At 31.6% G+C, this 27,553-nt stretch overlaps 3 protein-coding genes across 3 annotated transcripts; 2 read left to right on the top strand and 1 right to left on the bottom strand.

The window, feature by feature from the left end:
- Positions 1 to 383: 383 nt before the first annotated feature.
- On the bottom strand, positions 384 to 2,654 carry LOC11416069 (ATP synthase subunit epsilon, mitochondrial). The gene is made up of 3 exons (XM_003613716.4): positions 2,499 to 2,654; positions 1,295 to 1,495; positions 384 to 652 (listed from the first exon to the last, which is right to left on the bottom strand). The coding sequence occupies exons 2-3, from the start codon at positions 1,476 to 1,478 to the stop codon at positions 624 to 626; spliced, it is 213 nt and encodes a 70-aa protein (XP_003613764.1). The 5' UTR covers positions 1,479 to 1,495; positions 2,499 to 2,654; the 3' UTR covers positions 384 to 623.
- Positions 2,655 to 8,817: 6,163 nt separating this feature from the next.
- LOC11420111 (uncharacterized) lies at positions 8,818 to 14,837 on the top strand. The gene is made up of 5 exons (XM_003613715.4): positions 8,818 to 9,522; positions 9,612 to 11,383; positions 12,112 to 12,522; positions 13,204 to 13,409; positions 14,181 to 14,837. Exons 1-5 carry the CDS (start codon positions 9,437 to 9,439, stop codon positions 14,433 to 14,435), a joined length of 2,730 nt encoding a protein of 909 aa, XP_003613763.2. The 5' UTR covers positions 8,818 to 9,436; the 3' UTR covers positions 14,436 to 14,837.
- Positions 14,838 to 18,836: 3,999 nt separating this feature from the next.
- Positions 18,837 to 21,323, top strand: LOC11408889 (60S ribosomal protein L34). Its single transcript, XM_003613714.3, has 4 exons — positions 18,837 to 18,997; positions 19,091 to 19,170; positions 20,785 to 20,894; positions 20,993 to 21,323. Exons 1-4 carry the CDS (start codon positions 18,919 to 18,921, stop codon positions 21,084 to 21,086), a joined length of 363 nt encoding a protein of 120 aa, XP_003613762.1. The 5' UTR covers positions 18,837 to 18,918; the 3' UTR covers positions 21,087 to 21,323.
- Positions 21,324 to 27,553: the final 6,230 nt, after the last annotated feature.

Raw genomic sequence — 27,553 nt, 5'->3', positions numbered from 1 at the left:
GCAACCCAATCATTTTGTTCGTGCAATACCAAGAGCATTATAAGCTCCAACATGATTTCACAAAAAAGAAATGTTAAGATTCTGTTGCCAACATCCATGATCTAGGAAGAGGATTGTTTCCTCAATGTTGTTGGTACTTCGATACTGAAAATGTTGTCACAGTTTGTGGCACAAGAACCAACTTGATCAATTATATGATCATGAATGACTTCTCAATCACACAAATATAAGACCTACAAACAGTTGGCTAAGAAAGGTCTCAGAGAATGCATGATCTTGTCATAGCTCTCTTGATTCTTATGTTATGATGAGAGTTTCGTCTGTCTTGTTTATAAATATACTCGGTGCTAACTAACTGATGTGGTAAATACATAAAATTGATTGAAGGCAAACATCACGTGAAATTATGAATAAGTATTCATTTTATTTGGTCTAATAACATGTGTTCAAACTAAAATTATTACAAGATTAACCATGCAAATCCAAAATTCAGTGCATGTGCCACATCATGGACAGAAAAATAACAATCAAAAACATCAAAATCCACAAAAAGGTCCAAAATGACGATTAACTTCCAGTAGAAATAAAAGATTTCTGCATGCATAGCTTCCACCTATACTGAATCAAATATCTGGGGTGTCTGAACGAATGGCTGAGCAAAAAACAATTGAACACTTCGATCAGAAATAATACATCAAATGTACAAAACTAAATAAACTTATGTTAAATACACACCATCAAGAGACAACAGAAAAAGGGCATCTAGTCAAAACAAATGTTGTGAACAATCAACAATATATTTTACTTCAATATCAAACCGCTCTCACCCTTATCAAGTGTAACTTTTCTTGGTTTCTAAGTGTGTTTGAATAAATTTAATTGTATAAAACTGTGTTTAAGGCAAATTTATTTATGTTTTAATGTTTTACATTAAAATCAAATTTGACATAAAATACACAACGCATTTGAATTGTTGTTATGCTAATATTATATATAAAATATGTATGTGTTGTTCCAGTATTCTATATTTTGGAAATGCATTGTGTATTTTATAAGAACTAGTTAATCTCATTATAATGAGCCTCACAAAAAATGAGAAGAGACATCATGTTCGTCTTAATTAACATGATAATTAAGACAAATTAAGACATCATGTGTCCAAGACGTGTCTAACAGCTGCTCGAACCATTTTTTGTTTTAATTTGACGTGTATTCAAGACGTGATAGTAACTAGATAGTAACTAGATTTGATATGATATGATGGAGAAAAAAAAAAGGAGAAAAGGGAACGTACTAGCTTTCTCAGGCTTGCCATCAGACCATTTGGCAAGAGCAAAATGGACCTTCTCGCGAGAGAGAGCTTCGGTCTTGTGAGGTTCCTTGAGGCAGTTCCTGACAAGATTCGCACATATGTTGGAGTAAGTAATGTATGTCATCCCTGCTGCCCTCCAAAATGGCACTGCTCCGCTTGATGCCATCGAACTATGAAATGGCCCTGTTTGGATATAAAATGACGTTTGAAAGTACATAATAAGTTGTCTAGTTAAACAAAAAAGCAAACAACAGAAGAAAACATTAATGAATGAGACATGTGGGAAAAGCATCGATATCCCAATACTCATGTTCCAAATACACCATTAATAGTGTTCCAAGAGCTAAACAACAAATCATTGCAAAAAAAAATATATATATGTAGCATCCAGAAACACTGCAGAAACTGTAACAAAAACTGATTGTCCACAGGAATGCGGTAAGGAGACAATTCGATAAGGTGAACATATACAAAAAAGTGATAAATATGTTTTTCATGTTTGATATATCAATGGAATTTTGAAACATGTGGTCGAGACTCATGTTGTTATTCCTTCTAAACTCAGTTTCAAAACCAAATTTATAGTTACTTACTACCGCAGAACAGAATTCTAGAACATGAAGAGGGACAACGTAAATGAATCCAAGTTGAACCAAAACATGGGACATTAATAATGTATGAGAAGAGTGTCCCCAGCAATTAACTTTAGATGCAGACAAGCATAATTGAAACCAACCATACGTCCTTGACAGATAATTACAATTACAATTTCATCAACGCAGAAAAATTGTCAATAGAAATAGCTTATTTGCAGCTATTATATATTAAGTGTTTAATCTATAAGCTGCAAAATAAGTTACTTATCCAAACAGGGACATAATTATAGATGCAAGCTTCACATATAATTGGGTAATCATCCTTGAGGTTGAGAAATGTGAAAAAATTGTATCCTAAAAAATTGGGACTTGTAACTATTAATTTATACATCTTCCAACATCTTAGCTAAATTATATTCATAAAAATCACTATCACATTACTCTAAAGCAAATTAAGATTTTCAATTTTCATAAAAATGTTGTAAATCTGATTCAAATGGAACAAGCGAATCGAATAAATGAACCATACAAAAAAAAAAATCACAAATCAATCGAACAAAGGAGAATATAAGGAATATAGATGAATTTACCTGAGCTGAAAATGGAAGAGGAAGACGAAGAAGCTAGGGGTTGCAGAGAGAGAGAGAGATCGGAAGCGAGTGTTGAACTTTGATGCGAGAGAGAAGAAAGAGGTTAGCGTTTTCTTTCTTGTTGGGTTATAAGCTTTTTGGGCTTTTAACAGCCCAAATTAACATTCCTCTTTGTAAAATCTCTATACACACCTCTCTCGCGTTCATCGCTTTTTAAAAAATGTCTCGGATTCTAAAATATGAAGCGTGTTTTATGGGAATAGACTCTCTCAATTTAAATTCTTTTAATTTGTTGTATCTCAAATTATTAAATTTAGTCCTTCATTTCCTTGTAATTTCATTTGTCATTTTCTCTCTAAAAAAATTTATGGTTAAGATGCAACAATTGAGGAGATTTTAATCGAGAGAATCCATTCCCATGATTTACCATCATGTAAGAAGGAAGAAAATTAGCACAGTTATATAGCCACGGTTCATAACAATTTTTACATGTTTGGATTCTAGCATCCGAACAAAAAAAAATCATTTTTTACATATAAGGATATTAGATTTGGAACACTTTGTTTGCATGTATCAAACCCCCCTTTACCTTTATGATAAAAGACAATTGCATAATTTTGTAAATATGAGAAAATTAATATTGTAAATAGTACCACCATTTGTTTTTATTTTGTGTTGTTGCATATAATTTTATTTTTTTTAAGAAATATAAAATGAATATTTTGGAGTGATGAAAGAAATATCATAGAGAACAGTTGTACTATTGCACACATGTGTGAGTGTGAGAGAGAATGTTTAAGGGAACTAGTAACATACCCGTGCTGACGCACGGGTACAGTAACCGTTTGTTGTTTAAAAGAATCTGATTTTCTTTTTAATGGTTGTTATATATTGTTATTTAAAAATTTGATGTAATATTTTTTTTTAGGTTTTGAAAATGTTAATATAACTTCTTTACATGTGATGGGCAGTTATTTCTCTATAATGATTGTTACATTTTGCAGAATATGATAATGCACATTAAAATATAATACAATTTTTACATAACATAAGTTTATTTAAATTTGTTAAACTTAAAACGTAAACAATGTTATAATATTTGAATATAATGGAAAATGAGATATTGTGTGTATATTTTAAGTTTATATAGATATTAAAAATAATATCCAACAGTTTATTATAATATTACAACTTTTGCTCAAAAAAAAAAAATTTACAACTTGTCATGTAATATTATAAATAGTTTAACATCATTTTATAATTGAATTGAGGTGATGATATTATAAATAGTTTAAATGTTTTAGCATGAACAATTTTTATAAAGGACAACTTGTTGTGTAAATCAAAGTAAGTTTAGTCAATGATAATATATCTTGTGTATTTTTTTTCTTCTGAAAGATTAGTCAATGTTCATTTATCCCGTGTATTTTAGTTTATGAGGGTTCAATATCATTATAGAATTGAAGTGAGGTGACATGAAACATTTTAGCAAAATCAATTTTTTATAAATATCGTTTATCAAAGTTAGTTTAGTTAGCGACAACTTGTCTCGTGCATTTATTTTACTTTTGAAATTTTAGTTAATGACCACTTATCCGATGTATTTCAGTTATCTACGAAATTGTATTCAATCTCTGTTTATCCTGTGCATTTAAGTTGATAAGTGTTTAATATCATTGTAAAATTGAATTGAGGTGATGATGTTATAAATAGTTTAAACGTTTTAACAGGAACAATTTTTATACAGGACAACTTGTCGTGTAAATAAAGGTTAGTTTAGTCAATGATAATTTATCCCGTGTATTTTATTTGTTGCATATAAAAAAAAAATTAAGAAATATAAAATGAATATTTTGGAGTGATGAAAGAAATATCATAGAGAATAGTTGTACTATTGCACACATGTGTGAGTGTGAGAGAGAATGTTTAAGGGAATTGTGTGGGACATAGGTGAAGAGAAAGGGTATCCTCATCCGTACCAATTCCTTACATTACACATTTGGAGTTACAATCTCCTATACAATACCATGTCGATATATGCCAATATTCTTCCATTGACTTCATGTCTCATGCGAACTATGTGAACGTATTTGAGATTTCAGCTAATTACGCCGTGTTTATTAGTGGAGTCGGCAGCATAAGTCTATTCCCCTAATTTTGGTACCTTTCCCTCTCATTCATGACTATGTCGTCGATGTATCGAGTCTAACTCATATTTATAAAATCAGTTTATGAGATGGAGACAATATAATCATCATGTTATAAATTTATATTCAAAGTTTGTTTCATTCAACATGTTGATTCTAAATCTAGTCTCTTACGTTCAAGGACATTTAGACAGCGATGATCTGATAGCATGTGATCTAATAGATTTTGAATAAATTTTGATATTATATTAGAATTTCTATTGCATTTAAGTATTTAACTTTACTTTTTACAAAATTGACTTATAAGGTTATGAATTGTCTCATCAAATATGTGGAACTTTTAACAAGTTATGTGAGAAATATTACTATTAAAATTCACTTATAGTAATGACTTTTTTTTAAGTGAAAAGTTTCAATATAAGATTATCTAAATTCCAATTTATTACACATTCAAGTGCAATATAGTTTTTTTTTTTTTTAATATCAAACATAACTATATTAATTGAATTAGGGAAAGATATTGTTAGTTCTAAACCTACCATTGAGAACAAAAGATTAAGACATCCTCCTCCCTTGGAATACAATCTAACATATTACTAAACCATTCACAAAATAAACAAGTTCCCCCATGTATATAGTGTAAATTATAGATAATCCAAATTCATCAGACTGGGATTAATGATAGGGTTGGTGTGAGGGAGTTAATTTAAAATCAGGAATCTGGAGAAACGTGTCACGATGGAGAAGCAACATGTCACGATTGTTAAACAAGATCCTGAAGCAAGTCATTGGAAAATTCGTGCCACGATGGAATCATAACGTGGCACGATGGCAGCGCAACGTGCCACGATGCAATCATAACGTGACACGATGGTACACTGAAGGAAATAACATAAACGTATATTCAGTGAAGATTTGTTCCATATTTTAAGGGTTAATTTCCACTATAAATATAAGCCTTGTATCGGATGATAAAGTGCGTAGAAAACAGGGTTTAGAAACCATCATACAAACTAGGGTTTATAGAGAATTTCTCTTGGCAAACAATACTAGGGTTGAGATTGTTTTGATTCACCTTGAACAAAGCACTATTAGGATTGAGTCTCTAGGTCACGGGAAGAGGCTGGAACTTGGGTAGAATTAGGTTTGAAGACTGATTCTTGTAACTCAATATCTCTTTGTAAAGAAACTCATATCATTATAGTGGAACAGAGAGCTGCTCTCTCCCCCAGACTAGGTCATCATTAGACCGAACTGGGTAAACAAATTATTGTGTTCTCCTTCTTCCTTTTATCTCTTGCTATTTATTTTTGTTTGAATTATTTGCTACCCGCTTAATTTGATTACTCGATATTAATTTGCCCCACGCATCAAGTTTTATTGGTGTAGTTTTCACAACGAATTCGCTAACAGTTGGCAGATAAGAAATAAATCAATTTGAAATATTTTTGCTATCTAAACAAAAAAGTCTTATCATAAGGTAAGGTCAGCGATCAAATTATAGCCGACAATTTTAATAGAAAATGTTAAACTTACAATTCAAGTTATTGGAAAAAAAAACTTACAAACAATAAACTAATTTAATTTAAAGTCTAAACAAGGTAGACACTCAAAAAATTTCATTAATTTCCACTTATATAAATCCACCTCAGCCAAGTCGTATTATTCATAAATTAAATGATTATTAGGGCCATTAATGTGTATTAGAAAATTGATACACTGAATTGACACTCACCACCTTCCAAAATCCACCGTCCAAATTAGAGAATATGACGAAATCAAGCATGCACTGAATATGAATTATGCCATTAATTGACTATATGTAACCTAATAAAATTTCCAAGTGGCTTATTTTCTATCACAAAATGCACGTAAGAATCTCAAATAAAATTAAAGTTTCGTTCACGATAAAACTTAAAAAGCATTATAGAAAAACAGATATAGCGTGGTGGTTTGAAGGTAGTATAGGCTTTTCAGAAAGTTATTATATACCATCTTTATTTGTTAACAAGTGTAGAGTCACATCCAAAATAAAATATCCATTTGGTGCATTTAATTGTAAGAAAACAATTAATACGTATTTCCCAGATTAAATGGTAATTAAAAAAATTATGAACATATTTTATCCTTCATGCAAATGGAAAAGTATTGTATTTTACTTGTACGTTTAAAGATTATAATACGTGTACCCTTAATATTGATATGTACGGCTATTGTAAAGATATTTTTATACGTGCAATAAATCATTATTGGTTAGATTATAAAATATATTTGACTTTAATCATTTGAGTTATTGTTTTAAGGGTTTAATAATTTTGAGTTAAAATGTCAAATATAAAATGATTAGTAAATTGTGAAAACATGATTTAATCTTTACAAAAATAATCATCAATATTCAGTCCCTAATTTGATTATGGCGAAAAAAATACATTTATTTTTAGTCCATAAAATAACCATATATAAAAAACAAGGATAAAGATATATGTAAATGGTAATATATTGTAGGGATTAAAAATATGTTTAGGTCTGCGAATGTTGGTTCAATTTCTTTTTTTGCTTTTTTTTTTTGTTACATTTCCTTTTTTGTTAAACTTTATGTTCTAAGAGAAAAGAAACATGATAATCCGAAGTTCGGATGAGAAATAAGTAAAGTCTGACAAAAAATCGAACGTTGATTCAATTGATAAATAGTTGATTGACTCATATTTAACAAATGTATTGGTAAAACTCCCACTATTAACATGAAAACCTTGTTGATGGGTAATTTCTAAATCGTTACTAACACTCTCCGAGTCTAGAGATCTAACCTGACCCTTGTGACGTCGGAGAGCCAACTCGACCAAACTTTTATTTATAAACAATTGTATGTTTACTTTACATCTAAAATACCTTTCTACCCAAAGTGTGGATACCATTTGAAGTCATGAGCTCATAAGCATGCTACATATGAGATGCTTTTTGCTCTTGTCTATATTAGGTTAGTCACTGTGATAATGATATAGTATTACTCGTCGTCTATGGCAACCCCTAAAGAAATAAATAAAAAATTAATGTAAATACGTAGTATATTATTACTTGCACGTACACATTTGAGTTTTTTTATCAACTAAATGATATTCAGTTAACAAACTTTTATAGGGTAGTTTTTATTTGAATAAATATATGCATGAAGCGTGCCTAAATTGATGAACTATCTTTCTTCTTAGATCGATTCACCATCCATTATTTTCTTCTAGCGGGTGGGGTTAGTTTATTGGCATAAATTAATGGTGGTGGGAAAATAATTATTTTGGACTTCAAATTAATTATAGTTTTAATTATAATATAGGCAATCACGGTTGTCACTTCTATAGTAGACAAAATAAAAGTAGAACTAGAGACAAAATAAAAGTAGACATGTATCTTTTTCCATGTTTTAAAGTCTATATAGATTAACTTATTTAAGCTTATATATCTATTTGCATAGCCCTTCAAAAAAAAAAAAAATCTATTTGCATAAACTCTTGTGTTATATTGTGAGAGAATTTATTAAAACAACTTATAATTTGTTATACATTATTTTCAATTTATTTCCGGAAACTCTCAAAAATAACTTATGAATACAACTAATTGCTTATGTGAAACACAATGACTTTATTTCATCTATTGTTATGAAAATAGCTTAAATAAATGTTTATATATATATATATGTGTGTGTGTGATAAATGCTTATGTTATATATGCAAATTAAGTTGTTAAACAAACAAGGCCTTAAGTCTCCACTTCATTAGGTGGATCGAGCTCTAATTAATTCAAAATACACTCAGGATGTTAATAAAGTTTGATCAATAATCGTTCTGACTAAAGATCGAATTCAAATATTACCTATTGGCCAGATATGCTCATTCCAAAATAATTTTTTGATATAAAAAATATGTCGATTGATAAACTCCAATTGAAATGAGATCAAAGTCCATTTAACATGATAAAGATCCAAGTCCATTATCATATTGTAATCATTAATCTGGTTTCAATACATCGTTAAATGAATTTAAATTTCACTCATATAGGCTAATTATGAGTAATTGCACCAATGATCCATATTAGACTTGAGAATGCACGCCATCATTTGAGTTAACTTTTGAAAATAGAACAGATATCATAAACTATAAATGTTGATTCATACCCCTACCAATTAAAGGAAGATACAAATTTTTCAGTTTCTCTAAGAGCATAAAACACATAGACCCACCTCACTGATTCCCAATTTCCAAACATAACCCATTAATTCCAAGTTAAGTGAACTGCCTAATGGGAATCAATCAGTATTAGTAACAGTCCATTTCAATCCTCAAAACGTGTCAAACACAACAAAACTGTTTATGCTACAACAAAACCAAGTCATACAAATCAAAATCTTCTTCATTTGTTTTGTCTTCATCAAAAAAATTTACACGTTGCTTTCTTTCTTTGTCCATGTGTGCAAAATCTTCTCCTACAATCTCGGTTTATTTTTTTGGTCCAAATACAAATTATGCTTCAAAGATCTTATTCCACAAGTTGGAAAAAGAGTCCACTTTTCCACTATGAATGGTTGATTTGTTATTGAAAAATTATATTTATTTTATGACCCATTTCTTCTCCATACTCTAACTTGGTTATGGAAATTTTATGGGCATAAAAAAATAATATTTTTTCAAAAGTTTGGTTGGATTTGATTATGGGTAACAAGACCATTTTTCATGCTTAAGAAAACTCTACATTGGTTTCATCAATATATTTTGTTTTGTGAATGATTTTGTTCACTAAAACATGGCTTTGAATTTTGTTTCTGTGAGGGTTTTCATCAGCAATTATGTGTTCTATTCATTTGGATTGATACTCAGATTCTTCTTGAGGTTTGGTGAATTTTGTTTTGCTTTTTGAGGTTGTTTTGTTTATTATAAGTGCATGGAAAATGATTGATGCTTTGTTTATTTTGTTTCAGGTTTCTTAATTTAGGAGATGCCAAAAAAGATCTCATTAATTTACCATCACAATCACTTGGTGATGGAAATTTTCATGATTTTAAGGTTGATGGTTTTGTAGAAGAGTTGTCTAATTTCCTTTTTTGGAGTGATGATTTTCATCAAAGAGAAACAGAGTGCTCTGTTTTCATGGATTCTGTCCATGAAGAAAAAACAGAGTTCTCTGTTTTGAAGGAAATTCACAATGATTTTCATGAAGATAGTGTGAAAACTGAGATATACATGGAGAGTGTTTTATCAAAGGTGGTTGAGTGTGAAATTCATGAAGAGGGTATTGATAAAGAAAAAGAAGATGAATCTGTTCAACAAGATGGTGGTAAGGAAAATGAAGGGGTAAGTGAAAGGTTTGTTTCAATGGAGAATGATCCAAATGTTGATGAAATGGAAACAAAGAGTTTTGTTTGCTTGAAAAATGGTTATGATCTATGTCATGATCATATGAAGATAGAAGAGAAAGAAGAAGAAATAATAGAGCATGCCATAGTGGAGAATAACTCTAATGTTCATGAAGATGGAAGAATATTTGATGGAATGGAAACAGAGTACTCTGTTTTCATGGAGAATGTCTCTGATGTTATTGAAGATGGTGAGAAAATAGTTGAAAAGGATATAGAGGAATCTGTTTTCAAGGATGATGAGGATAATCTTCATGAGGTTAGCAAGAAAATAGGTGGAATTGAAACAATGATCACAGTTTTCGGTAACGACGATGATAATAAAATAGAAGAAGAAACAGAGCAAGAAACAGAGGACTCTGTTTTTGTGGAGAGTGAAACTATAAAAACAACCACTAGTAGGTATGAATACTTCTCAGAAAAAGATATAAGTTGCTTTGTGGAAGAACCAACAACACTCCGATTCAGTTTTCGAGAATATTACACGAGTCCTGATGTTTCAACCATTTCCCAAAATGCAAACAAAGAGTTTTCAAAGCTTGATTCAGAGAAAGACATTGTAACTGAAGAACTAGAAGAAAAAGAGAAAGAGTCTATTCATTCAACCGATATTCCACTTCTCTTTGAGAGCGAGGCGTTTGGTGGAACTGATTCATCTGATGAAGATTATTTCATTTTCAATGAAAACTCAGTTACATCTGATTCTGAGTCAGAATCATCTAGCTCAAGTGGTTTAATCTGGAGCAACAGCAACAAAATTGATGATTCATTTTCATATGAGTTTCTTGGTAGCAAAAATGGTAGCGAAATTCTAAAGTTGATGATGAGAGATGAAACAATAGAAGATTTGGATGAAAACCAATCTTCATTTGATGATAAAGTTTCAAAATTTGGAGTTGATGAGGTTTATTCTGAGAATGAGTATATAGAAATGGATCCTCATATGAAGGGTTTGAAAACCTTTGAAGAACATGGTTTTGAAGTGAAAGATCAAAAAGAAGGTATGAAGAAAAGTGAAGAGGAATTGAATGGATCAGAATCTGATGAAGATGATTTTGAATGGGAGCATGAAGAAATAGTGGAACAATTGAAGTTAGAATTGAAGAATTCAAGACAAGGAGGACTTGCCACAATCATAGAAGAAGTTGAAGATGAAGAAGAACAAGAACAAGAAGAAAAAGAATCACCAAAAGTGGTTGAAGAATTAAAACCATTGAAAATTGAAGTGAAATTAGAATTCAAGGATCAAATGGATCAAATTGAAAAAGTTTACAAGAGCTATGCAGAGAAAATGAGGAAACTTGATATCTTGAATTATCAAACCATGCATGCATTAGGTGAGAACTAAATCATCTTCATTTCTTATTTAAATTCTTGCAATTTTAAACATTTGAAGATTATGCAAATATCATTGTTTTAGGTCAATTTTTCAGCTTGTTGTTTAAAGATCAAAACATGATTTCTTGGATCATATATGCTTAATCACACAAGTTCTATTTTTCACACTTAAAAAAATTGTAGAATGGAGTCTTTTATGCTCTAATTTCATAATTTTTTCCAATGTTTTCTCTTCATGAATTTTTGTCACACTCACTCAAATTGAATGATTTAAAAAAAAAAAACTTAGTTGCAATTTTAGTATGGTGGGCCATTATTCATCTCACACCCAACATATTTTGCTAATTATGTGTCCATAAAGATATCTTGTTTATTTTTTTTGAATAGTTAACCTAGAGATAGTGACAAATCTACATCATGAATTTATTAAATTCACTTCTGTAGCAATCTTTTTCCTATTCTTCATAGGTCTACTTTATATACTAAAGACATCAAAATCAGTGACTAAGATTTGTTCTCCCATTTTTTTCTTCTACTCCATATTCAAAGCATATAATAAAGTTGAAGTAGGAACCTTTAATATCACTTTAAAGTTTTGATTGGGATTTGTTTCTAATATTATACTCTAAGTAAAGTGAACTTATTTATTTAGCACTAAACAAATAATGATCATGTTTTCCATTTGATTATTATGACTAATTCATTCCACTTTACTCTTGATTTGTAGGTCTTCTTCAACTAAAAGACCCTCTTAAATTAATTTCAATACCAAAATCCACCATCTCAAATGGAATAATTTCTCAAAATTTGTGGCCAAGAAAATCAACAAAGATCACATCTGACCCATTTTTAAAACTTGTTCATCAGCTTCATAGAGATTTGGAATTGGTATATGTTGGACAAATTTGCCTTTCATGGGAAATCCTATGTTGGCTACACATGAAAGCTATTGAGTTACAACAATATGACTCACAAAGGTCTCATAGGTATAACCATGTTGCTGGTGAGTTTCAACTTTTTCAAGTATTGATGCAAAGGTTCATAGAGAATGAGCCATTTCAAGGTGGACCAAGGATTCAGAATTATGTAAAGAATCGTTGTGTGATTAGGAACCTGCTTCATGTTCCAGCTATTAAAGGTGACATTTATTTGCTTATATATATATATATTTACTTTAGTCCCTAAAAAGTAGCACCTTACAAATTTTGTTTCAACATATATATTCTTATCAATGTTTAGTCTTCAATTTGATAATTTCAAAGAGTAATTATAGATGAAAAATTTCTCAAAAATCACCAAACTCATAACTAAACACCGATAATGTTGAGAGACATGGTAGGGTCCAATATAGAGAAAAATCATTTGAGAAAAGGTGATTATTTGAATTTGATAGAATGGGAAAAGTTGATTACAGTGAGTATAAGACGCACTTTATATATGGAATCTTACATCGATTATGAAAAAGCTAAATGACATATATATTAGGGTGGTGGCCCATATTTTCAATGTTTTAAGAATTGAGATGAAGATTTGGTGACTCCTGGCTATGTCTTTTGATGGTCGTAATTATTAGTCTATTGTTGCTTTCAGACTCTCCAGACATTATATAGTGATCATAACTAAGATAACTAATAGGACTTACAACTAATATTAACCAACTTGAAACGGTTTATAACCCACGCGTAAACCTTTTTTTACATACTAAACTTAATAGGACGATATTTTATAGTAATTAAAAATATATTTAATTCTATACTTTTATACATTGCAAACCACGAGTGAGATGCTGATTTTTTTTTTATGTGAATGTGATTCTTAGATGATATAAAAGGGGGTGAAGAGGATCCAATTGCAAGTGGAAGATTGCAAGATATCATCAAAGAATCAATGCGTGTGTTTTGGGAATTTGTTCGAACAGATAAAGATAATGGGAATGTGAATGTGATTTCTAAGCAAATTGGAAGTGATCTCAAAGACCCTGCAATTGCAAACCTTCTAGTGGACATTCGAATACAACTACAAAAGGTGTGCTTTCTACTTAGATTATCACTTTTTATGTTTACACTTGCATGTTTTAATTGTGTGTGTTTGCATGAGCTTCAGCTTTTACAGATTTAGTTTTAAATTATTTTGATTTTACAAATTGATTTTAGTGACTTGGTTAGAATTGAATTGATTATAAGGTCACGAGTTTAAGTGGAAAACACGATCTTAAAATGTGTTTAAGTGGAAGACATTCTTAAAAAATTAAGTCAGTTTTATAAGACTGAGTTAGATTATGAAAAATGTAGTTCGTCGCACGATTCAATTTAACATGAAAGTTTTCTCCCGCAACTCTAGCACGTGGCAGTTACATGAGTTCTCTAAATGTTATATTATTTTGAATCCATTTAAATTATTTGAGAGAAAAATCACTTTTATAACTAAAAAGGTTGTGTTTAGTCGTTCTAATTGTGTTTGATTTAGCTTCTTAAATTAATCTGAATGTAAAAAAATTGCTTTTTCTACTTCAAATGATAAACTTTTTTAGAAAATTCTTGGTAAAAAATCTATTTTTTTTTTATAATCTCCAAAAATAATCTTTAAAATATTTTATCTAATAATTATATTTATTTTAATCTTAAACAAATGGAACTTTGAAGTCTAGTAAAAAAAAACATTTTAAGAGCAAAAGAATTAAGAACAACCAAACCATGCTTTCTTGCATGAAACCTGATTTTTAAGGGTGAAAACAATTTTCTAAACAAGCTATCAATTTATTGCATACAATTTATAATCTTGTGCTACATGTTACAGAAGGATAAAAAGCTGAAGGACATAGTAAGAACTGGAAATTGCATAGTGAAGAAGTTCCAAAAGCACCATGAGGATCAACTTGATCATGAGCAATTGGTTGCTCAAGTTGGATTGCGATTGATTTCAAGGGTGATAAACATGTCACAATTGAGAAAAGAACAAGTACTATGGTGCAGTGAAAAGTTGAACCGTATCAAATTTTTAAGCAGGAAGATTGTCCATGTGGAACCTTCTTTTTTGCTTTTTCCATGCTGATTCAACCAATTTAGAGATATACTTTTTTTTGTCACATAAAATTATATACTAGCTTAGGCAAAATTTGAAGAATCATCCCAAAATTCTCAGCTTTTGTAAATAGATATAGAACTATTGAACCTCCTTGCTCATACATCATAGTTATCTAATAAATGGCAACAAAAATTAAAAGGTAGTGCAATGTTCTTGTGTAGTAGCATACAAGTTTGGCTGGTTCAATAAATTTATGAATTATATACTAACTTCTTTATTTTATTCCATTCCATGAAGTTAATACATTCAGGAATGGAGTTAGAAATTTTAGATAGTGTATAATTTTAGATAGGAATGGAGCTAGGAATGTAGGCAACCCACATGTATTCATATAATTTGTAGAAGTAAAGTATTTTTTTAGAGGCAGAAGTAAAGTATATTTAACATTTCATTTTTAAAGCATAAATACACATCATAGCCGTTCTTTACAATTTTTTATATTCTAAAAATATTGAATGGTTTTCTCGTTTTCAGTATCAATAAAAATATCACTTTTAATATAAGTAACTAAACAATCATTTAATTATTCATCTCTCACGATTTCGTATCCAATTTCTAGTAATACTCATAATAGAAAAATGTCTTTCAACTCTTGTAGCTCGCCATCGATGGTGCTTGTGACATTTAATGAAAAAGGTTATGGAAAAGTTGGGCAGACTCTTTGATTATCAGTCTATCAAATTACTTTTGTATGATGTTATGTATGATTCGTCGAGCATATTTGATTTCATGGAGAAGTGAAAAAAAAAAGATTGAATTTTATGAACTGCATGATAATGAATGGTTGAAAGGGCTATTTAATGCGCGATTCGGATGGGTTCATGTGTATGTTAGAGACATATTTTGGGCTGGAATGTCAACTATACAGCAAAGCAAATGAATTCATTCTTTGATGGGTATGTGATGACATGTCATCTTACGTTATTCTTAGCATGTTTTTCAGCATTTTCAGTTAGTTTTTCATCCATAATATAGGAGTATAAGATAATTGCCTATGATTTCGGGACATTTGTAATGATTTCTATATTTGAGTCATGTAAAATTATACTTTTCCCAAAACATAGCAATTTTAGGGTGTTTTGATATATTTCACAAAGAAATCATGCAAATCTGCAAAGTAAGACATCTAACGACTTGTGAAGGCTTTGGGAAGATAATAAATGAAGGTTCAAGAGGCCTTAGAAGATATTACAAAGGGGGAAATTTTGTTCGCAAGTCCCATGACATCTTGTATGGAAGCAAACACCCAAAAAGACGAAGAAACATGCATTTACGTGCAGGAAAGTACATTGCAGTGCCCGAAGCAAGGTCAATGCACCCGAAGTATGGGCTAGGTGCCCCAAGTTCGGAAAAATTAACACTTGGACGCCCCAAGTGTTGGAAATACAGGCTAGAACTGCTTTTTGCTACTTTTAAGTGGGAAAAGTCCGGTTTTTAAGCCCAATTTTAGGTGGAAACTCTCCATGTAAATACCACTCCTCTCATTCATAATTTCTCATTTAGAACGAATCGGTTTAAGAGGAATGCAAGCACTAAGAGCTCTAATGGAGGAGTCTTTTTTCTCACTCTAAATCTCTAGGGTATGTTTTATTTGTTTGTAATTTATCCTTAGTTATCATGAGTAACTAAATCTTTTTAGGTTAGGGTTCTAAGATGAACCTCTATTTTGATTGTTGGATATTTTAATTTAAAATCTGTATTCAATTTTTTTTTTGAATCCTATTTAATTTTACTATCGTGCGTAAGAGTTGTCTCCTTTTAAGCGAACCACCCTGAGATAACGGTAATTCGGAAGGTGACATACCTAATATTAGTGCATACCTCTCGAATTTATGAAGTAACTAAGATAACGAGTACAATAATTAGCGAAACACAATGGCTTCATGGCTTAATTCAGCCTAATAACTTCATTCTTCTTTCATCCGTGGTGAGGTAGACGAGATATGGTTGCCCGTTTGTTGAACTACCGAGAGGAAGAGTGTGCTAATGTCCTTCTAAGATTTAATAGACGATGATACCTTTAAGACATTGAGAATTTAATAGCTCTAATATCCATCATTATTTCAAATACCTCTAAGAAAGTAAGATCCCACATGTACCTCTACGCGCGAAGTGTATCTTCCTACATGACCGATAACCCTAAACACTAAAACACATAGAAACTCCGGTGGAAGGTTGGAACTGACAGCTAGAGGGTGATGAACCCAAACCTCTAAGAGAGTAAGACCCCACACGTACGTACTCGTGTGACCAGCAGGTGCAACTTGTCCGCAACGGTTGACTGATTATCGTCCCATTTCTTTGGTGGGAAGTTTGTATAAGGTGTTGGCTAAACTGTTAGCCAATCGCTTGAAGGATGTTATTGGTAGTGTTATATCAGATGCACAGTCTGCTTTTGTGAAAGGAAGACAAATTCTTGATGGTATTCTAGTGGCCAACGAGATGGTAGATGAAGCTAAGAAATTAAATAAATATCTTTTACTCTTTAATGTTGATTTTGAGAAGGCCTAAGATTCGGTGGATTGGATTTACTTGGATGATGTGTTACGTAAAATGTCTTTTCTGGTTCTTTGGAGAAAGTGGATGAAAGAATGTGTAACAATGGCAACGGCGGCTGTTCTTGTTAATGGTTCCCCTACGGAAGAGTTCTCTTTGGCCCGGGGGTTACGCCAAGGGGACCCCCTATCGCGGTTTTTGTTCCTGGTGGCGGCGGAATGGTTTCATGTTATGATGGCTTCTTTGGTATCCAATAATATTTTCACATGATATAAGGTGGGGCGTGATAGATCTTTGGATGTTTCTCACCTTCAGTTTGCAGATGACACTTTAATTGTGGGAAATAAAAGATGGGCTAATGTCATAGCTACGTGTGCGGCTGTGTTTTTATTTGAAGCTATGTCTGGTTTGAAAGTAAATTTTCAGAAGAGTGAGTTGGTGGGTGTCAATGTCAGTCGGTCTTGGTTACTTGAAGCGAAGACCGTTTTAAATTGTAAAGTGTCATCATTGCCTATATTGTATCTTGGTTTCCCTGTGTGTGTGTGTGTGGGGACCCCGTCAGATGAATCATGTTGTGAATCATATCAAATCTCGTATGTCTGGTTGAAAGAGTAAATATTTATCGTTTGGTGGTCGCCTTGTTCTCCTAAAGTTTGTCCTGACCTCGCTCCATGATTATGCTATTTTCTTCTTCAAAGCTCCCTCAGGTATCATCTCCTCTATCGATTCTTTTTTAATTAATTTTTTTTTGAGTGGGAGTGAGGATAATAGAAAAATTTCGTGGATTGATTGGAATACTGTTTGATTGGATAAGGGGGTTGGAGGTTTAGGGGTAAGAAGACTTAAGGAATTTAATTTAACGTTGTTAAGGAAGTGGTTTTGAAGGCAGGTGACAGCAGAGAGGGTTTGTGGTTTAGATTATTGGTCGCGAGATACGACCTGGAGAGTGGGCGCTTGCAGGCAGGAGGTCGTGAAGGATCTGTTTGGTGGAGGGAAATAGTTAACATTCGTGACGGTTTTGGGGCGGCGTTGGGCAATTTGTGTGCTGACAACGTGAGCCTTAAAATTTGAAACAGATTAAATACTTTGTTTTGGTTGGATAGGTGGGTAGGTGATGTGTCCCTTCGCGCAAATGAATGAATTGGGGGTGGGATGTGGGACGAGAGGCGTGGAAGTGGCGTATGAGGTTATGGGTGTGGGAGGAGGAGCTAGAGGAGAGTATGACTTTATTACTGACTGTTTCATTGCAGGTTGACATTAATGACACTTGGATTTGGATTCCAAACCTTTTGACAGGTTATACAGTTAGAGAGGCTTACCGTATTCTCACCGATGGTATACCTCTCAATCCAGGTGGTCCTTTAGTATCTGATGACATCCTTTGGAGGAAGGACGTTCCGATTAAAGTCTCTATTTTTGTGCGGCGGCTCTTTCGAAATAGATTGCCTACTGAGGCTACCTTATTTCGTTGGGGGATTATTCATTATGAGTATCAAATGTGTGCTGGTGGGTGTGGAATGCAAGAGACTAATGATCATTTATTCTTAAATTACGGTTTTTTTGGCCAGGCTTGTAAAATGGTTCAAAAGTGGCTAGGGGTGTACACAACTTTGCCGTCTAATACCTCAGATCATTTATGTTCTTACTTTCATCATGTTAGCAACTTTTTAATAAGTTAATACACCTTACATTAGTTCACAATAGGTTGCTTAATGCTTAATTTTTTTTAAGAAACTAAATTAGTCAGTATTTGAAAATATTGGGACACAATAGATAATACAATCTACACAGCAAAGACAAAAGACATCGAACGATAGGTGAGGAGTGTGTATTTAGAACCGTTAGATCTAGGTTATCATTCTCTTTTATACTCCTTTGCGGCTTATTGTTGAGTTTCTCTGAAAACCCTAATAAGCTCAGCGGTGAGGTAGGGGCAGCAAAATCTCGATCGAAAATGGTGCAACGTCTCACCTATCGCCGTCGTCACAGCTACGCAACCAAATCCAACCAACACAGGGTTGTCAAAACCCCTGGTAAGTAAATTTCGTTTTCAATTTCATCTTCTTCGATTCTGAATCTCAGATTTGTTTTGAAATTGGTTTTGATTTTGTTTTGTTGAAATGTAGGTGGTAAGCTTGTTTATCAGACTACTAAGAAGAGAGCTAGTGGACCTAAGTGCCCTGTTACTGGCAAGAGAATTCAAGGAGTATGTATTTCGTTTATTTTTTTCGATTGTTTATGTTTGTGTAATTTCTCATGTGTTGTTTTGTTTTATTGCTCTTCATTATCGTTGTTTACCTTTGATTTATGATGTTTATCTTGGATTTTATAAGTTAAAAGTTGTTGCCATTGTTTATAGTTTTATGTTGTGATTTATGGTAACTGGTTTTTTGTTCTTCTCTGATGAATATTTGTTGTTGTATGATAGTTGTATTGGGATGATTATCTAACTTGAATAATGCTTTGATATCTCGTGTTTGATTTGCTTTATTACCTTTGAAATTAAAACTTCTAAATGTGGTTATATATTCGATTATTTGAGATTATCCACAAGCATAAACACATGTGATACAGTTCAGGAGAACTTAGGAAAACAACTTATGAAATGTTCGTAAATTATTTTCAGCTTATTTTCGTAACCTCTCTAAGATAGCTTACAAAAACAACTTATAGTAGCTTTACAAAAATAATTTAACTTTCTTTTATCAAGTTATAGAAATAACTTTATCTTATCTTTTCTGCTATAAGTTGCAGCAAGATAAGATGTCTATCCAAACAGAGCTTGTGAATGTTTGGTTCGCACCTAGTTTGTCCTTGTGATGTTTATTTCAAACTTTTAAATAATGACTAAGAAAAATGATAAAATTATATAAAATTATGGCACCTTCTTTTCCCACCCTATTAAGTTTCTTGCTTGCCCTATGCAGTTCAGATTATAAAATCCGAACGACATTGACACCCTATAAAATCCTTCAAAACATGTTAAAATATTTTGGATTTTACAAACTGAACAGGCTGTGGAGGAACTCATAGGGTGGGGAAATTAACTCCCTAAAATTATACACTAATATCTGGCTTTGAATGCAAACCTTAGTAAATATCAATTGCTCATGGCATTGGGATACTGAGGTCAGATTGTGAAAGATATTTGAGTTTATCATACGGAATTTAAACTAAATTGACATGCTAGAAGTATAATTTTTTATCTTGATACAATCATATGCCTATCCTGTACAGTTAACTAGATCAAGATCCCAACCTTGGCATTTTTAATCAATATTACCATGTTTTTTAATATATGACCAGTTAACAATTTTACTTGATTGCTTGTTCTCTTCCATTGTCTTGGAATGGTTGGTGTATGGTTATTCGAGCTTGGAAGATAATTTATGCTTGACAATTGCAGATTCCAGTTTAGTTTTTGAAATTCTATCATGACACACTTATATACCTTGAAGCCTTAACTTGGAACAAAATTAGGAGTTAAAGCCTTCTATTTTTAATTTATATTACCATGTTTCTTATTATATGAACAGTTATAAATTTCACTTGATTGTTTGTTGATGTTCTTTTGCTTTGTTATAGAATGTTTGGTGAGCTTTTTGTTTCATAAAGAAAATTAGAATCCGTGAACAATCATATGCTGGCTCTGTTGGCATATATCATGAATAATATGATATATACTGCAGAATGTATTTTCTGTTATGTATGATTTTCCTCTGACATGCTTTTTTACTATTCAATGTATTATATGTTTCTTACTTTTGGTCTGCCTATGATTATTTGAGCTTGCAAGATAATTTTTTTTTTATAATTGCAGATCCCACACTTGAGGCCTACAGAGTACAAGAGATCAAGGCTGCCTAGAAACCGTAGGACTGTGAACCGTGCTTATGGCGGAGTTTTGTCTGGAGGTGCTGTTCGGGAAAGGTTTGTATGCTTATCTTACAGGCTGTTACAGCTCTTACATTTAATGATTTGATTTAATTGATGCTGTAATCTGATTATATTTGTCTCTGGTTCTATAGGATCATTAGGGCTTTCTTGGTTGAAGAGCAAAAGATCGTGAAAAAGGTCCTCAAAATTCAGAAGGCAAAGGAAAAGGTTGCCTCCAAGGCATAATTTTGGACCACAAAATGAGATAACAATCTTTTTGGAAGACTCTTAGGTTTGGGTGATTATAGTAAATCACAAGTTTTATTTTAGAGTTTTTTCCCATGTTAATTGTGCCTTATTGGTTTGTTTGAACTCATTTTTAGAGCAAATTGTTAAACCATTGTGATACAGTTTTGAATTTTCTGGTTTATTGGATTCCTTGTGTTACTGTACTTTACCAATAGTACCTTTAATTTCAGCGCATTTGTGGTTATTCCCTTAAGTCTAACCGCACAATTGAATGCTTAAGTGCACTTTTCATCCCATAAGTTTTAAAAAGTTGCGATTTTGGCCCTCTGAAAAAAATGACAAATGTGACACCTCATGTTTAGGGAAATATGCTCTTTTGACCCCTAACATAAGAGAAATATGTTCTTTTGACCCTTTATCTTGTCAAAAAGTTGCGATTATGGCCCCTTTTTTGGGACACGTGGCGTCTTCTAAAAAATTTTGAGATGAAAGGGGCCAAAATTGTAATTTTTCTAATTGGGGGTCAAAATTGCAACATTCTGAAACCTAGGGGGTCGAAAAGTACAGTTTAGCCTAAAATCATCATACAAAATTCACCATGAGCTAATAATTTTAGTCATTAGTTTTTACATACTCTCTCCGTCGCAAAATATAAGGCAAAAAAGACAAATTTTTATGCTAATATTATTTTTTCAAACAAATCATATTTTTCAATGTAAAATTAAATGCAAATTACATTCAATTTGTCCTCCTTTTTATTTTCTCCATAATTTTTAACCAATGAGAATTATTTTTACATCTTTCCCTCAAACTTATTCCAAGTGAGAGGCAGCTTTGGTTCCATTTTCTCAATTGGTGGATCATAGAAAACTCTCATTGTGTCCCCAAAACTTATTTGCATTTAGGTGCAACCAAATCTTGAGCCGTCCTTGAAAAAAATACTTCCCTCACGATCAACATAGGCGTAAACTTTAGTACCGGTATACACAAGAGTCGAACTAAAAGAGTCTTGGATTTTAACCACTAAAGTCACCTTGATTAAACGAAGCAAGTTTTATATGATATAGTACAAATTTTAGAACATTCTTGTTCCCTGTCTACCTTCAATTGTTGTTAAAATCAAATTGGTCGATCGCAAAGGGAATGCTGCATGAACTAATTCCACATGTGCCTATGGCTAACCAGAAGAAGCCCAGTTCCATTTTCATTGCTCGTGGGCAACAACCTAGCCTTTACAGCATTAAACCATTGCATATGCCAAATTGATTGATGCATATCATAAAGATTGATCCTAGTTTTACGTTTGTTCTTAAGGCCTAACACAACAATCTCCTTTATTCTTAAAACTAGCATATGCCAAATTAGGCCTCGAACAAACCATTGCATACATCATGCTTCCAAATTAGACCTTGAACAAACCACTTTGAGGTGATTGTATTATGAAAATTTGAAATGATTTGCAATTGGTTTTGCACATTCCGTTCCAAACTTCATAAGAACTTTCTCTATGTAGCTTGCTTGTAACAGTTCAACTTTGATCTCTCCTTCTGATAGTAATCGCCACAGCCAAGGTTATTTTGGAATCCCCTAAATGCTTCATTTCAAATTCATAATTCAACTGCTGCTTCAATTTGTTGATTTCCAACTTATTTCTTGAAGTAAGGAGCATGTCATCAACATAGAGAAGCAAGTAACCTGATCTCCAACTTCTGATTTTCTCATGCACACACAATTATCATGTTTGCTCTATGTTAAAAATAAAATAATCAAACCTCATGTACCATCGTCTTGGCTATATAGTATTCGTAATGTGAAATGTATTCTTTTAGAACACAATCCCACATCGAATGAAAGATGATTTGAACATGTGTTTATATGTGAAGGTAATTCTCACCTTGCTAGACTGGTTTAGTGGATGTGTTTGATCTAATTTAAAATATTAAATCAAACACGTTTCCTTAAACAGTTTTTGTAAAAATAAATAAATCAAAATCAAAGTAGGACTATTATTACATTACATATTGGGCAAGTTAGGTCAAATGTCAATCCTCTTCGCATGAGTTCAACGTTAGTCAAAATAGCACCTCTCACCATACGCCAAATTTGAACCATTACACTCCTTTTTGATTCAAGGAATTGTGTAGTTTCTGCATTTGTACTTTGTTCTAATCACAGCAACCCAAAGATATGATCTATTAGTACATGTATATTTGTGATTTGTTTATATTTTAATGAGATTTAACTAATTTTTAATTTTTTAATTGATCATTTAAATAATAATGATAAAATGGTTTAAATAAAAAGGTAAAATTGGAAAGAAAAAATCCAGCATAAAAGGTTGTATTCTCTTTATATATTGATATAGAATAGATAGATAATGTTATGAGACATGCCATTCATGGAAGGAATGAGAGAAAAATAACTATCTTTTTGTATTGATAAGAATAGAAAGTTAGGAATGATCGCAAGTTACTTACTAATAGGATGGCTACAAGTTATTTATACTAATATTTACTATGACTAATGTACCATTAATCTATATATATCCAATAGTCCCCTGCAAGTTGGAAGGTGTTCATAACACTTTCAACTTGGGATAAGAAATATACAAAAATGCATTATGAAAATGAAAATACAATGAGAGATGCTGGAAATACATCGGCTAAAAGCATAGTCAACAAGCAAATGCTTATTCAACAAGAAGAAACCATAATTCAAGGTTTAACCACTTGGAGGAAGAAGCAACAAATCAACCCTTAATCACCATTCAACAGAAATTATCATCAACAAAGCCGATTAAGGCACAACGCTTAACCACCAAGCAGAAACTATATGTCGAGTTTTACCACTTGGCAGAAGCACGACAAAAGCGCTTAATCATCTATGGCAGAAGCACAACAACAAGACTTAACCATCATCAACAGAAGCTCATAACAAGTCAATAAAGCTAATCATCATCAAAAGAATCAAAATAACAAAATGGTGTGTGTCGGAAGCTTCATCAAATATCACGAAAGTGAAGAATACTTTATCACACCATGATTGTGCATCGTAAGAAGTGATATATCTCAAAAAGCATGTGTTAATGTAATAATCAATTTGTCCACAAAAGTAAATTCAAGTAGGCAAGGAGAACCAACCAATCAGCCACTTGAAGAAAATATCTCAACAACAAACAACCTGATATCTAATTGTTGAACAACACGATAACCAACCAATCTGCCCCTCTCCTTCGCCCCGTCCCTCAATTCTTTGAAGAATGTAATGCTTTAGAGTGCAAGGTTATCTGGTATCGTGACATGCACTAGTTATACATTTTTTAGAACATAATCCCACATTGGATAAAAGATGTTCTTAATATGTGTATATAAACGGCGACAATCATCTCTTCATTAACATATTTAATGAGGTTTTGTTAGATATATCCACAAATTCTAATAAATCCCGCTCAAATTTGTTTTGATAAATAAATTGAAATATCAATAAATAAGTTTTTATTTATTTAAATATCAATAAATAAGTTTTTGATAATAAATCAATTGAAATATCAATAAATAAAATAATAATAATTTTGATTAAAATTATAGTTACAGTTAATTGATATTTTGCACTTTTATAATGTAATAAACTATACTTATTTTTTCAACGATAACAACAATATAACAAATATAATATAAATTCTTATAGTTGAGAATGGAAAACTCAGCTTAAAACCATGTATTCTTCTTATATATAATATCTATACTATATATAAAGAAAATAAGGGGTTTTGGGGGACATTTTGAACTGACTTTTTTGTTACTTTAATTATACCCTTAAGCAGAAAAATTTATAATAATATTATATTGTTGGTGTTATTGAAAAAGATAAGAATTTTTGTTATATTTGTTATATTATTGTTGTCATTGAAAAATATGAATATGATTTGTAGAGTTTAGACACATTTGAAACTACAAAATATTTATACTTATAATTTTTATCAATATCAAAAAATTTATATAAAATATCATTTGTAATTTACATGCATAATTTCTATAAAATATTGTTAATAATCTACACGTATTAGCGCAATAAAAAATCTTTAGTGGTATTGTGTTTGATTATAAAACTGTTCTTGGGTCTCGAAGAATTTTGGGGGCAAATAGTCAGACAAAACTGAAATTCTTGTCCATTATTAACCTCCGCACAACTTTTTGTCTCAAACATAATTTATCCAAAATACTAAAATATCTTCTTGTCCATCAAACTTGGTACAAGACAAAATGTTTAATACCTTAAAAGCTTGTCATGTGTTCTATTTTGTCTTTTGTTTTGTCGTGTTTTTTTAGTAGATCAAACATAACCTAAAAACTATACTTTTCTTTGTATTATGAAGTTTTAAGTGATTTGGGATATCTCTTAGCAGTTAAATAAGTGAGTGTTTGTCCGTAGAGGTTAGCTCAATTGACAATGCTGATATGTCTTCACCTGGATTCAAACTCGAGACCTTAAAGTATGTGTGAGTTTAAGGTGGTTTGCCATTTCATCAATGGACTCAGAAGAAAAATATAACCGAGCCTTTTGTTTACATATCTATGTCTTGTTCAACTATCAATCAGGTTAGCTTTTTATTATTTTGCTTCTCATTTTTAATCTATCCTTTTTCTTTTAAGAGATTATTAGATGTTCTGCTACATTTAATCACATGCACTATGGATAGCCGCTCACTAATTTATATTTCCATTTCCAAATAAAATTATTTTGAATATAACCTTAGTAGTTAGTATTGATTACAGCATGCAAAATGTTATAAGTTGTTACTAATGACAGTGGCCTTATGTAGATTTAAATGGTAATTGCGAGTTCATTTTCTCTGTAAAGAAAGGGAAATTGTTATAAGTTGTTATTAATTACAGTGGCCTAACCAAAGAGATTAATATGGATATGAAGACAAGCGCAAATAACTTAAAACAAGATGAAATCATACATTAGTTAATTTTTCACAGGTATATAAACAAACCATAACATAAAGCACTATCAACATTCATGAGCTTTTACTCACTCACCTATCTTGAATGATACCTTATGACATCTGGATAAAGATTTTTGAGTGAGGCTATTTCTTATGATTATGAATATGTTGAGGCACGAATTGCAAGAACATTAAATTTGTCAACATTTGAACAATTGCTTCAAAACAAAATCTGCAAAACCTTATTTATGCATATGGTTCTAGACTATAGTGCCATCGCAAGGAAACATAGCCTCATTGTCACATGCTTGTTTTGAAAGGCCACAGAAGCATTAAGCATCACCAACTTGCAATTCCTACATCGAAAACCATCACCTTTCGTGCCTGAGTTATTTAACATTTAGCGTTATTCTACTTTTTTAGAACATAATCCCACATCGGTTAAAAATGCCATTAACAAGTTTTTATAACTAGAGATAATCCACTCCCCATTAGCTAATTGATGTAGGTCGTGTTAGATGTAACAAATTTCTAACAACTCCTATGTCAATTACTCTTTTGACATTTTGATCAAAATTTGCATTGTTATCTATTAAATCATTATTGTTTCGTTTCTTTACTATTCTTAATTAAGTAAGTTTAAGAGTAAAACAATTAATTAATTTTAAAATCCATTCCCTCCCCTTGTGAACCTGATTAATCTTTTCAATAAACTACTACTCATAGTCGTTCCTCGTCAATTGCCAAATTTAAGTCATAAGTGACATCATCATCATTTATAACTATAATCTTACAAGTTCCCTCCCAAAAATTTCCCTCCAAACATTCCCTCCACAACCTATGTTAATTAATTAAATAAAAAGAAAAAACGCACTACCCATGTCCACAACTCTATTTCTAATTTAATTAAATAATAAATTAAATAAGAGCATATATTTGTAAACATGTTCGTTCAATTTGCATAAGGATATGATCAATCAAAATTCATTCATAAACTTCATCCCACGATCATATTGAACAACCATAATTCCCTTCCTCATAAACTTCATCCCACTACCAAACCACTCCTTAAAAAAAAATTATCTTCATCTTATTCCCTTTTTTTTACTAAACATTCTTTTTCTTATAAATAGTACCTCATAATCTTCATCTTCAGCTTAATTTGTTATTATTTATTCAACTTAATTCTCACTACACTTCAACATGCCCCCAACCTCTTTTATGAAGAATACAACCACACATGTTAACTCCACTAAAAACATAGTTATTTTAGGAACTAACAAGCTTTACATATCCAACAATCCCCTCAAAAAAATTATAGTTACCAAGAATAATAAAAAAAAAAAGTAATATGTACATCACACACTTTTTAAATTGAACTCACAACTAATATCATGGACATTCCTACCAATATATTAAAAAACTATATGTTTAAAGTATATCTACTATTAGAAATAATTCTACAAATATGTACAAGTCCTTCAAGAAGTTCAATGGAGAAGGGCAATTCACT

The sequence above is a fragment of the Medicago truncatula genome, chromosome 5 (genome assembly GCF_003473485.1).
Source record: "Medicago truncatula cultivar Jemalong A17 chromosome 5, MtrunA17r5.0-ANR, whole genome shotgun sequence".
Lineage (NCBI taxonomy): Eukaryota > Viridiplantae > Streptophyta > Magnoliopsida > Fabales > Fabaceae > Medicago > Medicago truncatula.
Note: the sequence above shows the minus strand (reverse complement) of the source record. Positions and strands in the feature narration are given on the sequence as shown.